Source organism: Anolis sagrei, chromosome 4 (assembly GCF_037176765.1).
Source record: "Anolis sagrei isolate rAnoSag1 chromosome 4, rAnoSag1.mat, whole genome shotgun sequence".
In the NCBI taxonomy this organism is placed as follows: Eukaryota; Metazoa; Chordata; class Lepidosauria; order Squamata; family Dactyloidae; genus Anolis; species Anolis sagrei.
In genome coordinates, this window is record NC_090024.1 from 182017746 (window position 1) to 182032176 (window position 14431).

Sequence of the window (14431 nt, forward strand, 5' to 3'; positions counted from 1 at the left end):
CTGTGTGTGTATTTTAAATGCAGACTGTAGTGAACATTACACATTACACATTATCATTTTCAATTTCTGCATCTCATTCTCCCTATGAGTGAAAAAGCAGCATCTGGACAAACCAAAAGAGCCCATTCAAATGTTACAGGAAATGGGAGATGGAACAGGGATGGACTGAGAACTGACTTTTACTTGAATTTAATTTTTTTCTGGTTACTTTCACTAACAGACTAGAACACTGCTGCATTTACTTAGATATCCACGTCCAATACATTTGTCCTGTGCTGCAAGCTCTGTTAAAAAATATCCCCATCTGCACACAAATGGAATAGTTGGTACTGAGGAGCACCAACTTCACATTGTCAAGGGAAATAATGTGAGGCAACCTTGGGGGGTCAAGAAAGAGAAGGGGATAACATTGCCACTCACAGTGGCAAGCCAATTATGTAGACTGCCTTGGTTCCCTTGTAGGATGAAAAAAAGGTAAAAGTTTCCCCTTGACATTGAGTCTAGTTGACTGGGCAGTGGTGCTCATCTCAATTTCTAAGTCAAAGAGCCGGCGTTGTCCATAGACTCCTCCAAGGTCATGTGGCCAGCATGACTGCATGGAGTGCCGTTACCTTCCTGCCAAAGCGGTACCTATTAATCTACTCACATTTGCATGTTTTCGAACTGCTAGGTTGGTAGAAGCTGGGGCTAACAGCAGGAGCTCACCCTGCTCCCCGTATTCTGCCAACCTTTCAGTCAGCAAGTTCAGCATTCAGTGGTTTAACTCATATAAAATGAATACATAAACACATCCAGAGGCTCACCACTCCTGAAGAGTGGTCAGACAAAAAAGAAAGGTGATTCCACCTGAACATTTGGGAGAATGCTCGTAAATGATCGTAATTTTTTTTTGTCATGTCAGGAGCGACCTGAGAAACTGTAAGTCGCTTCTGGTGTGAGAGAATTGGCCGTCTGCAAGGACGTTGCCCAGGGAACGCCCGGATGATTTTGATGTTTTATCATCCTTGTGGGAGGCTTCTCTCACGTCCTCGCATAAGGAGCTGGAGCTGATAGAGGAAGCTCATCTGCCTCTCCCCGGATTCGAACCTGCGACCTGTCGGTCTTCAGTCCTGCCGGCACAGGGGTTTAACCCACTGTGCCACCGGGGGCTCCTATCGTAAATGCTGCAACAGTGGAACTCAGCGCCTAAGAGTGTGTGGGTAGATCCTTCTTTGGAGGCTTTTAAACAGAGGCTGGGTGGCCATCTATTGGGGCGCTTTGACTGTGTATGGCAGAGGGTTGGACTGGATGACCCGTGTGGTCCCGTCCACCTCTAAGATTCTATTATCATAAAAAGGAATCATTTACCAAAGAGCAATGTTTGGCAGTGCTGGGAACCACCATCCTAGTATATGTGGCAGGTTGTTTTACCCAGGCTGGTCCTCAAATGCTAGCTGCTCACCTTGCTCTTGTTTCCCCATTTATTTCCTTGCTGGGTTGTGTTGTTGGTCTCAGACTGATGCCTTTAAATGTGGGCTTGTGGTTGTGTTGATACATTGGTTCTTTAGTATGTATGACCTGACTCTACTTCAAGTTCGGCAGCCAGCCAGAGATAGGTTTAAGACAACAACAATATATTTATTAAGAAAATCTATATAAATAAAAATGTAATGTTCATTTGTGGGATTAACAGAACTCAAAAACCAGTGGGTGAATTGACACCAAATTTGGACAGCATACACCTAACAACCCAATCTATGTCCTTCAATCAATTTTTTTTATTTTGTCATTTGGGAGTTGTAGTTCGTGGGATTTATAGTTCACCTACAATCAAAGAGCATTCTGAACTCCACCAATGATGGAAACTAAACCAAACTCGGCACACAGAACTCTCATGATCAACAGAAAATATTGGAAGGGTTTGGTGGGCATTGACCTTGAGTTTTGGAGTCGCAGTTCACCTACATCCAGAGAGCATTGTGGACTCAACCAATGAAGGATCTAGACCAAACTTGGCACAAATACTCCATATGCCCAAATATAAACACAGGTGGAGTTTGGGGAAAATAGACTTTGACATTTGGGAGTTGTAGTTACTGGGATTCATCAAAGAGCATTCTGCACCCCACCAATGACAGAATTGGGGCAAATTTCTCACACAGAACCCCCATGACCAACAGAAAATACGTAAGGCCATCCAGTTCAACTCTCTTCACCAGGGAAAGAAAATCTAATCAAAATCCTCCTGACAAAGAGCCATCCAGCCATAGATATAGATAGATATGATTCACACACACACAGATATAGTATCATAGATTTGAAAGGGACCCCTAAAGAAGGACAATGATATGTTGCATGTTCTAGAGTAGGCAAACCAGAAACTCTCCACAACCACACTGACAAAGAAACAATAAGAAATACTGTTTACCCACAAGCATAAAGAAATTACATAGATTAGATGCCATTACTTTATTTTCCAGATCACCAGACTGGGCCACAGCAACGTGTGGCAGGGGATGGCTAGTAGTAAAATATAACAAGAACTTATTATTTATTCTATAGGCTCCCCTAATATCATAGGCCGTTCTCCATTCCACTTCATATCCAAAACTCTCTCTCTGTAACTCAACACCCTGTCAGTATCCTCTTCTAGATCCTGAGAGAGTTTGGATGCTCTATGAGTCCTGGATTCCATCTACTGCTCTTTCCAACAGATTTGTGGTAGATAGAAAGTCTTGCCCTGGACCTGTTATTTACATATCAAAAGAACCATGGAAAGTAGAGTCCGTTCAAGGTTTGACATTATGAAATATTAAAATAAAAATATTGCAGATCACATTTCATGGGATTCAATAACAGCAGGAAAAGGTGATAAAACACCAGACTGAACAATCAAGTTGCCTGAGATGAGAAAAGTTACTTTGCAAACTATTAGGAATTTCTCTCTCTCTCATACAAAAGTAGAGCAGCTAATGCGTAGCAAGACCTTCAATAGTGCAGGATTCAGTATTTTCAACTATGCAGACACTCTAGGACCCTCCCATGGGTCTTGTTGAAAGGCAGAAGGGAGGCACAACACACATCTCTGCGCAATGCACACTGCTGCCCAGAGACTCAGTGAAACACCTGCAGGTCTTGGAAGGGCAGCAGTGCTGTAGAGTCCCTTCTCTCCCCCACAGCGTGGCCTTAGCATTCCCATTAAGGCAGTTGCCTCACCTTAGAGTGAGAAGGTGCAAACTTCTCCACTGGTGTATCACTAATGACCCCCTAAGAGGGCAAACAGGTGAGAAAGGCAGAAGAAGGAATCCACCTGGCTGTGCAAAAAGCTGCTAATTAAATATGCTTGTAAATGAGTGACTCGTTTAGAAGCAAAATGATTTAATTTAAACCTCAGTGATGAATTAATGTGCACCTGTTTCTTCCTTAATGGTGAGCAAATGAGTAAATAAGGCAGTGAAGGAAGGGAGGTCGCAAGGCACCTGAAGCCCATTACACACATGTCTTTGGATGGGCCAGATCGTGAAAAGTTTATACTTTCCATCACTTATGTTCTCTGCCTCTCACTGGAATATGTAAGTTTCGTCTCATGTTTTGAGCATCATCAGCATATCACCCTATCCACACCACACTATCCAGTACCAGGAGTGTGTGTGATCCTTTTGGTGGGTGGGATATCAAATCTATGGTTGTCAGCTTTTTCCCAGCTGGGTTCCTGTGCATTTATACCTCTATGGCATAGCAGAAATTTAACGAATTATGCTTTTTCTAGCATACAGGTTCAATGACTGTGGAAATTCATCTGATTTTACTTTTGTGAAACACACACACACACACTTTCTAGAGAAATATGGTAATCGTCGAAGGCTTTCATGGCCGGAATCACTAGGTTGTTGTAGGGGTTTTTTGGGCTATATGGCCATGTTCTAGAGGCATTCTCTCCTGACGTTTTGCCTGCATCTATGGCAAGCATCCTCAGAGGTAGTGAGGTCTGTTGGAACTAGGAAAAAGGGTTTATATATCTGTGGAATGACCAAGGTGGGACAAAGGACTCTTATCTGCTGGAGCTAGGTGTGAATGTTTCAACTGACCACCTTGATTAGCATTTGATGGCCTGGCAGTGCCTGGGGCAATCTTTGTTGAGAGGTGATTAGATGTCCCAGACTGTTTCCTCTGTTGTTTTGCTGTTGTAATTTTACAACAGCCATAGCAGAGCACCTGATGAACCAACCTGGACGCAGCATATTATTTGAGAACACAGAAATGCTGGACTACTCTAACAACCACCATGTCAGACTACACAGAGAAGCCATTGAAATCCACAAGAATGTGGACAATTTCAACAGAAAGGAGGAAACCATGGAAATGAACAAAATCTGGCTATCAGTATTAAAAAAACTCTAAAATCACAACAGCAAAACAACAGAGTGGAAACAATCTGGGACATCTAACCACCTCTCAACAAAAGATTGCCCCAGGCACTGCCATAATCAAATGCTGACCAAGGTGGTCAGTTGAAACATTCACACCTAGCTCCAGCAGACAAGAGTCCTTTGACTCACCATGGTCATTCCACAGATATATAAACCCTTTTTCCTAGTTCCAACAGACCTCACTACCTCTGAGGATGCTTGCCATAGATGCAGGCAAAACGTCAGGAGAGAATGCCTCTAGAACATGGCCATATAGCCCGAAAAAACCTACAACAACCCAATATGGTAATCTCTTCTTCAGAGTACAGGTTTTTGTACAGCCTGGGATCATACATTATTAGTTATACAGTTTGGGGCAGGGATGTGATGTTAAGCAGTTATTCCTTCTGATCCCAGAGACTGAGAAAGTGTTTTAACACAATCACAACAAACATGTAAATACAGTTAAGCCTAAACAATCTATGTTAATGTAACGTATGGGAATGCTGGATCTTTCTGGGTCTTCTTGACCGATTCTCGTGATTCCTACCCAATTTCCATGCCAGAGGAGGCTGAATAAAATCGTAGTTCAAAATATATGGTGATCATTAGGTTATCTGCCCCTGACATAATCTGTGGACCTCAAGACTGCATTGATTCACAGCCAGCCACAACATTGCTCAAATGAGCAAGCAATGACTCTTGAATTAGTCATTAGAAATGTGTTGAATTGTAAGCATCATGTCTACCACTGGGATGAAAACACACAGTACCTATGATAAATTATAGTAGGCTGAAAAGGCAGGGATCTGCGAACTTCTTCCTAGTTGATGTGGGCCTAGCAAATAAAGACATGGAAGAAAATACACAATGGCATTTGCAAGCCGAGAGACAAAAGTGGCTACTTGAGTTACTATAACTCAATCCAGCCTCGCCACAAGAATAAGACAGTATTGAGGATTATTCTGCCTTATTCCTGTGTCCCCGGTGGCGCAGTAGGTTAAACTGCTGAGCTGCTGAACTTGTCGACCGAAAGGTCACTGGTTCAAATCCGGGGAGCAGGGTGAGCTCCCGCTGTTAGCCCCAGCTTCTGCCAACATAGCAGTTCAAAAACATGCAAAAGTGAGTAGATAAATAGGTACCACTCCTGCGGGAAGGTAATGGTGCTCAATGCAGTAATGCCGGCCACATGACCTTGGAAGAGTCTATGGACAACGCTGGCTCTTTGGCTTAGAAATGGAGAAGAGAACCAATCCCCAGATTCGGACATGACTAGATTTAATGTCAAGGGAAACCTTTACCTTTACTTTACCTTAAACCTCACTCTCCTCCTTCACCAAAGATCTTTCCCCCCATCTGTTGTGGGCTGCTCCTTGTGTCTGACAGAAGCAAAGTATGAGCAAAAGGATTGGAGTAGCAGGGTGGGAATTGTTACTGTGAACTTTATGCTGGACTTGCTTCACATTCTTGAAGTGACAAGCGGTGTCTCTGGAGTGACACGTGGAGTGATCCCCACTGGAGTTCTTCTGCTGTCAAGTGTGAATATGGACTATGGAAACTCTGGAAGCAGTAGGCTTGGCAGGCTATTTTGGGAATGGTAGAAAGCCATATAAGCCGCATGACTCTATTTAAGCTGTACTTGTCATCTTGCAACTACACATCTGCACCTTAATATTGCTCCTGATGGGTTTTAACTGTGTAGCAGGTAGTTAGAAGCAAACTGCTGGGGGAAAATACAGCTCAAATGCATGGGAGCATTCTGATAATGCTTTCTGATCACTCAAGGAGCATCTACAAGCATATTGTCTCAGCAGGTGATGCTAAGCAGATTCTGCAGAGCTTCTTTAACTATTGGTTTCAGAGTAATTAGTCAAAGGGCATTCTGAGAGTCCACACTGGGGAGGGGACGGACTCCATCTCTGCAGGACAAAATGAGGAAAGGGAAATTCTGAGGGTCCAAAATCATATCTTCCCTGCTTTACAATACATGGGTCAGCACTAAAAGTCTCAGAATAAGAACGTATGAATAAAAGACCCATGGTAAAAACCTGAGACACCTTCCGTTCTTTAACAATGCATCTAAATGGAGCAAGATGCTTATTACACTCAGGAATTTCACCACTGTCGATATTGTCTGTACAACCGAACTTTTACATGACTTTTACTCATAGCCCAGCCATCAGCTAGTCAGTGGGCACATAGAGTGATGTTCCTCCAAGGACAAAAAAGTCTCAGGGGAAGGGCATTAGAAGGTTTAACACAAGCATATACTTGTGATCTTGGTATGTTTGATGCAACCTGGGTTTGGGTCAGAAAAGCCTCACACATCTAGGTCATAGAATCATAGACTTGGAAGAGACCTCGTGGGCCATCTAGTCCAACCCCCTGGAAAATTGCATTCAAAGCACCCCCGACAGATGACCATCCAGCCTCTGTTTATAAGCTTCCAAAGAAGGAGCCTCCAACACACTCCATGGCATAGAGTTCCACTGCTAAACGGCTCTCACAGTCAGGAAGTTCTTCCTAATGTTCACATGGAATCTCCTTTCTTGTAGTTTGAAGCCATTGTTTCACATCCTAGTCTCCAGGGCAGCAGAAAAAAGCTTGCTCCCTCCTCCCTATGACTTCCTCTCACATACTTATACATGGCTATCATGTCTCCTCTCAGCTTTCTCTTCTTAAGGCTAAACATGCCAAGCTCTTTAAGCCGCTCTTCATAGGGCTTGTTCTCCAGACCCTTAATCATTTTAGTCGCCCTCGTCTGGACACATTCCAGCTTGTCAATATCTTTCTTCAATTGTGGTGCCCAGAACTGGCCAAAATCCCACAGTGTGTGGCCTTCCAGGTATCTGGGACTCCAGCTCCTAGAAGCCCTAAGCAGCTTATCCAATAGTCATTAATTTTTGGAGCTGAAGCCCAAAACACCTGGAAAGCCGCAGGTTGCGCAGGTCTGGCCGAGGTGGTACTAACTCTAAATCTCAATGGACAGGGAGGAGAGCTCAAAAATACCACATCCACATATGGAGAAATGTGTGCATGGGTGGAGGAACAACAGACACCTATAAAGTCCAGGGTTGGCTCTATCATATCATGACACAAAGTAAAATTACTGATTTAGAGAGCTACTTTTCGGTTGAAACAAAAAGGCAGCAAACAGTTAATCATTATTGTATTTTTACTGCTACTTGCGGTAAAGATTGTTTTGCCTCTGGCGGTGGAATAATTTGTCCAAGTTATGATACAGCGTGTCTTGATTGAGGGGCAGGGGAAGGTGCACAAGCATAACATTTTCTGCTCTGCCTCAGGCAGTGAAATGTCTGGGGCTGGTCCTGGCTGTGATCAATAGCACCACTACTCTTTCTGCCTGAGTGAGAGATACAAAGAACAGAACCTGAGCCAAGTAAGGAAGCAGCATCTATTTACTATCAGTACAGGAAAAAATAGTCTCTCTTTCTCTCTAGTCAGTGACAGAAGCCAGTTTCACTCGCTTACTCAACAAGAAGAGGAAGAGGAAGCATCCCACCTCCAAAGTGGCTAATGTTTGCCAACAGTCTGGCGGACCACCTGCTTTGGGCATCCTGCGGGCAAAGCCTCCCTGCAATACAGAGAGTCATCCAACAGGGGGAGCTCAAGTACAATCATTTCTCTAGCATTACAAGTGTAGATAAATGATTAATATGCTTGTGCAATTGTGCAAATTCTTCTAATTCCTGGCTGTAAATTCTCTCTTGAGGTTTACTGTATCTGAAGAGACTCACCTTGTGCCCTGGCTTGACCATCCCATCCAGACCAATCAAAAGCCACTCCTAGCTTCCATCAGGTGCCGAAGAATGGAATCTGACACCTTGGCTCTAGGCTAGTAATGGCTCACGAATAGCCATTTTCCCATGGCTCTCCATCACAAATGCAAACATAAGTAGATCTTGACACAAAGCTTGACCCATTTTCTCTGCTATTGTGCCTGTGTTGCAAAACTTAGTACCTCTCCTCCAGAGCTTGGAAACGTTTTTCCATTACAGTCCACCCAATCCATTGTGGATACATTGTTTAGGGGACTAGTGAGAATTGTAGCCCAAAAAAGTAACTTTTGCCAGTTCTGTGCTTTTTTTCCAGTAATAAGATCGTTTGGTTTAATTTAGAGATGCTTCTAAATGCTGTCCCAATTCTGTGTCTTAACCGGAGCGAATTACAGGGAGCGGTCTACCCCCGTTTAAGGAACTCCATTAGTTGCCGTTCATTTTCCGGTCCCAATTCAAGGTGAAGTTTATTACCTACAGCACTGAACGGTTTGGGACCACCCTACCTTTGTGAACACATTTCCTGTTACAATCTTGCATGATCTCTTCGATCCTCAGGGGAAGCCCTCCTCTAGCTCCCACCTCCATCACAAGTGCAAGTTCTAGGGACAAGGGAGAGAGCCTTCTCTGTTGTGGCCCCTTAGCTTTGGAACTCACTACCTAGTGAGATTAGGCAAGTCCCCACCCTGGCAGCCTTTAAGAAAGACATAAAAACCTGGCTCTTCTGGCATGCTTTTGACGAATTCAAGGTGCAGGTTCTTACCTACAAAGCCCTGAACGATTTGGGACCCGCCTACCTGCGTGACCGCATTTCCGTGTATAAACCCACACGGTCTCTTTGTTCATCTGGAGAGGACCTGCTCTCGCTCCCGCCTCCCTCGCAGGCACGATTGGTGGGGATGAGGGAGAGGGCCTTCTCGGTGGTGGCCCCCCGACTCTGGAACTCACTTCCCAGGGACATCAGGCATGCCCCAACATTGGCAGTCTTTAAGAGGAGCCTGAAAACGTGGCTGTTCCAGTGTGCCTTCCCGGAATAAGGAAACAATTCCCAGCAAAATGTCGCCAAATGCACTTTAACTATCTGTTTGGATTGCGCTCCCCTCACATCTTTAAAATCCTGCTATTAGATATATCCTACCTGTTCATGAACAGAGTTATTTTTTAATTTTTAACTATTACATCTGGTTTTAAATCCTTGTATGTTAATGTTTATATGTGATTTATTTAATTGTGTTGTTGTTATTTTCTGTTATTGCTTTTTTGTTACTGATGTGTTGTTGGGCTTGGCCTCATGTAAGCCGCTCCGAGTCCCCTGGGGAGATGGAGGCGGGGTATAAATAAAGTGTGCCTTCCCAGAATAAGGAAACTCTAAGCATTATGTCCCCAATGCACTTTAACAGAGATTCAGGATATCTGCATACCCATCCCTCTCCAAAACCCTTTTCACCTGATCATGCCCAGCACTTTTTAATTTTAATTATTACATTTGGCCCTGCCATAGATTTTAAATTGTGTCACTGTGTGTTGTTAATGTTATTGCCTTGTTTTTTGATTTTAATTTGCTGTATTGTTGTTGTTGTTTTTTTTTTTATTTATTGTTGTAATTGGGCCCGGCCTCTTGTAAGCCGCACTGAGTTCTTCGGGAGATGGTAGCGGAGTAACAATAAAGGATTATTATTATTATTATTATTATTATTATTATTATTAAATGCAAGAAAGCATTTAGGCCTCTGAAGTGCCTGTGAAACCAAGCACACAATTTGTAGACTTGTTTGGGGAATGTTTTGCTCCTAGTTTTGGATGAATACACAGAAATATAATTCTTCCCAAAAATTAATGACAGCATGATAGGCTTCCCTTCCCTCTTTGCTGCTTGGACCAAGTTATTGGCACTAGATGTAAATCCAGTGAAAGGAATGATTGTATGCTGGATTCTACGTCTCACAGACCGAGTGGAATCTGAGTTTTTGGGGAGTGGGTGTGGGCTGTGATAAATATATTTGTACAGGAGTGCACTCTCCCCACCCCTCTTTGGCAACACACCTCCATCTCCCACTGCTGGGTTACTCTACCATTACTCAGTTTTGATATACAAGATTGCTCTTGAATCATCCACCTATTTTTCTAGACTTCTCCTCTTACATCATGCTGCTATATTTTTGCTCTGCAGCATCTGCTATTTCCCTTAATAGTGTGTCAGTGGTATCAATATGCTTGCTAGGCCTAGAAATTTCAATTTTCTCCAATGGCACTAAGGAAAAAGACACGAATATTTTGTTTGCGTTTTGTTCAATTTCAGGGAGGGTCCCTATTGCTAAGGACTGTTCTGTGCAAATGAGAAAATTCCCTGCTGGTACTGAGCTCACTCTGGTTTGGAAAAAGGGACAAATGGCTTCATCTGGGTTACAAAACAGCACAGTTCCTGAAATAAAATATCAATACTAATCACGCCCCCCCCCCCTTTATAGTTTAGGATCTACTTAAGCTTGAGAAATATACATAAGGGTTTTTCTGAAACTAGAACGAGAAAACTGGACAGATTTGCAAGATGGCTATGTGGGTGATAAATGTATCTAATGGACTCTTCAAGTGGTACTATGCAATCTATAGCATTCTCCACCCTCCTTCCCCTGAGATCCTATCCCAATGGCCTGTAAAACTAAGTGCCCAGGGACAAACTGATTTGTAAGTGGAATGTCCAGGACACCGGATCCTACTTCACAGGCCTGCTTGGAAGTCATAATAATACTGGACTGCAGGCGGTCCCCAAATATCATATAAGATAGGTTCCATAGTTCCTCTACTTCGAAACCCTGCTTGGAAGTAATAATCCTACTGGACGACCGGCAGTCCCCAAATATCATACAAGATAGGTTCCATACTTTGTTCTTAAGTTGAATTTGTTTCGAAGTTTGAACAGAGACATTTTGAAATGTAACTCAAGTCAACTTTTTATTTTGGATAACATAGGGAAGGGATAACGGTAAAGGTTTTCCCTTGACATTAAGTCTAGTCATATCCGACTCTGGGGGAGGTGCTCATCTACATTTCTAAGTCGAAGAACCAGCGTTGTCCATAGACACTTCCTAGGTCATGTGGCCAGCATGACTGCATGGAGCACCATTCTCTTCCTGTCAAAGTGGTATCTATTGATCTACTTACACTGGCATGTTTTCGAACTGCTAGTTTGACAAAAGCTGGGGCTAACAGGGGGAGCTCACCCCGCTCCTCGGATTTGAACCGCCAACCTTTCGATCAGCAAGTTCAACAGCTCAGCGGTTTAACCCACTGTGTCACCAGGGGGCTCTGGTTAACAACCCTTTAATGTTTGTTTTGCTGTCTGTGCCCCTGTTGGAAAGATCAGTCTCCCTTGCCCCAGTCAAGGGTCTGGTGAAGGGAGACTGGCAGGAGCATCCTTTGCTCCTTGCCTCCAGCCGTCACTGCAGAGGAAGGGCGAGGGAAACTGGCCACAAGCTTCCTAGCCAGCTAAGGCTCCTCAGCCATGGCTGGAGGTAAGTGTCAGAAGAGCTTATTGCCAGCCTTCTTTGCCAGGAATCTTGGCTAGGAAGAAAGGGCAAGCTAGCAACACCACTCCCCAGCTGGCTGTCCCATTTGTATCTACGAGTTGTTTGTAAGTCGGATGTTTGTAACTTGGGGACTGCCTGTGTCCGATATCTCCCTGGATTTAACAGTTACCTCAAATCTTCTTAGGCCCCACATTCTCTTTAGCTAAGCAACAATGGAGTTGCTGATGCCTGCCAGAGATGTGGGCAAAACGTCAGGAGAGAATGCTTCTGGAACATGGCCATACAGCTCGGAAAACTTACAGCAACTCAGTGACTCCGGCCATTAGGCAACAATTGTTCTTGCCTCCCGGCCTGTATAATTTCACCTTGTGATTAAAGCAGATATCCTGAATCAAGAAAGATATGGTGCAGCAAAGGAAGGTGAGGGGCAAAGGAAAAGAACAATTCAAGCAAGGCCAACAATGTGTGTGTAAAGGACACTACCTCAATTCATCCTTCCCCCCTCTCCACATATGCGATAGTTTTATTTATGATTTAAACCCCTCAGAGCCGGAGTGGGCCCTGCAGGGCTTGCTGCAAGCACAGGAAAACATTTATCCTGCCACTGTGACTCTAATAGCTACAAGGGAACTTTTTCCAACGTAGCAATTTTTCAAATTAATCATCTGCCTAGCAAATAGTTCAAAGTGGAAAGAAGGAGCTTGCAAGCAAGCGCTGTGGCAATTCCTGGGCTCCCAATATCACTATTTCAGCCTCCATCTCAGCACAAACGGCACTCTGATGGCTACTGCGTGTTACATTTCCCCAACACAGTTAATAACTATAATAAACTGTGTAAAATTTAATGTGAAAATGTCCATATTCGTATCTAAATTACACCCAATACAGCATATACGTTGTGAAGTCCGTGTATATATTAGAAACAAAGCTATTCCAATATTGAATTTCACACTTTTAGGCTATGACAAGTTATCATAGTGCCAGAAAGCGCAAAAATGATGCGGTCCTAATTGAAGGTAACAACTAAACCCAATGGGGACAGTGAATCAGGATTTTGTGAATGCACTGTGCAGTCCAGGCTGGAATCTCTGGTTAAATTAGCAAGATAGAGCTGAAACACTGCAGAAGAAGTGACTATAGTCAGTTCCTGAGTTACAAACATCCAACTTACAAATGACTCATAGTTAAGAACAGGAGTGAGAGAACAGAAAACAAGAGAAATCTACCCCTAGGAAGAGAAATTCACTCCTGAAAGAGTTATAATGGGGAAAAGTGTCTTCACTGAAGTTTCTCGCCAATCCTTGTTTCCACAGCAAGCCAATTTTTTCAAAATCCAATTATCACAGGGATAGAAAGAGAGGTGAAATCTTCTGAACAGGGGAACAGACAGCAAAACAAAGGTCACAGGGGTGTTAACCCTTCCCTATGCTATCCAAAGCTAAAGGCAATATATTTTTGGCTGGAGTTACACTTAAACAATGTATCTGTTCCAACTTACATACAAATTCAACTCAAGAACAAACCTACAGAACCTATCTTGTTTGTAACTTGGGGACTGTCTGTATTTATGTCACAACAGACCCAAATTACCCATAAACTTGCTTACCTCATATTCCTGGGAGAACTTCAGCCCATCGTTCGCCTTCAGTCTATCAATGTTGTCAGAGAGATCTGTCACTGGGATGGGAGGGTGGTCACGCATGCCTGCCAGACCAAACAGAAAGGAGGGGGAAGTAGCAAGGGCAAAATTATCATTTAGCTACACAGAGAGTTGTCTTTCCACAGTTGCATAGCAGGTGGTGATGTGTAACACTGGCAAGATGGATGGTACATGAGTGAGATAACATGGCATGCAGTGCCTACGCAATGGCACAATGTATGTGTGCATGCTTAGATGAAACAGTGACCAACCAAGTGGCTTTCACACATAATCCCAGGCTGGGAAGAGTGAAGAGGCTTGGAAAGATGCTGCTGCAGAAGCTGGGATAGGTTTTGAGTTTGAGGTGCCAATAAAACCAACAGCTCTTGCACAACAGGCCTCCACTTTCATATCGACAGTGCACATGATGGCACAGAAACAGATTTTGAACCAATGGCTACTTTGCTTGCTTGGCCTTGGGGCCAGTTCTGCATCTCTTGAAAGCCCACTCATACCTCAATGACCAAGACAGCAGAAAAGCCATATGCATTAATAGCACTTACACTTGAGAGACACTGAAAAGTCATTCTAATACCTGCTATAATATTTTGCCTATCCATGGGTGGGAAAAGTGGAGGGTTGGGAGTTTCTTGGGTATGCTGACTGTGCAATAATATACAGCAAGCATGGACAAACTTCTGCCTTCCAGGTGTTCTGGACTTCAACTCCCAGAAATCCTAGCCAGTTTACCAGCTGTTAGGAATTGTGGGAGCTGAAGTCCAAAACACCTGGAGGGCCAAAGTTTGCTCATGCCTAATATAGAGTCATACAAAGTGACAGACTTAAACTACCAGAGTGGGTTTCCTCCTGACAACCATGCCTTGTTTTTGGTCCTCTGCAGTTCTCAAAGCATCAACATAAAACTAAATGTATGAAAAAGCTCCCACTTGTCGTTTCCCTCTCTTTCACAGTAAGCCTGTGGGACAATCAAGCCTTGTTTTCTCCCTTGTCCACGTTTTTATTTAAAAATGTGGAGGTGGCACACCTCATTTCATATGCATTAAAATGGCGGAGAGAAAG

At 43.6% G+C, this 14431-nt stretch overlaps 1 protein-coding gene across 17 annotated transcripts in view; it reads right to left on the reverse strand.

The window, feature by feature from the left end:
- Nucleotides 1–14431, reverse strand: part of PTPRF (protein tyrosine phosphatase receptor type F) — a 606212-nt gene that overhangs the window by 37236 nt on the left and 554545 nt on the right. For all 17 annotated transcript variants that reach the window (XM_067467927.1, XM_060773314.2, XM_067467925.1 and 14 more), the window contains one exon: nt 13319–13416. In XM_067467927.1, the coding sequence (XP_067324028.1) occupies nt 13319–13416 (98 nt within the window). The remainder of the gene's footprint in view (nt 1–13318; nt 13417–14431) is intronic.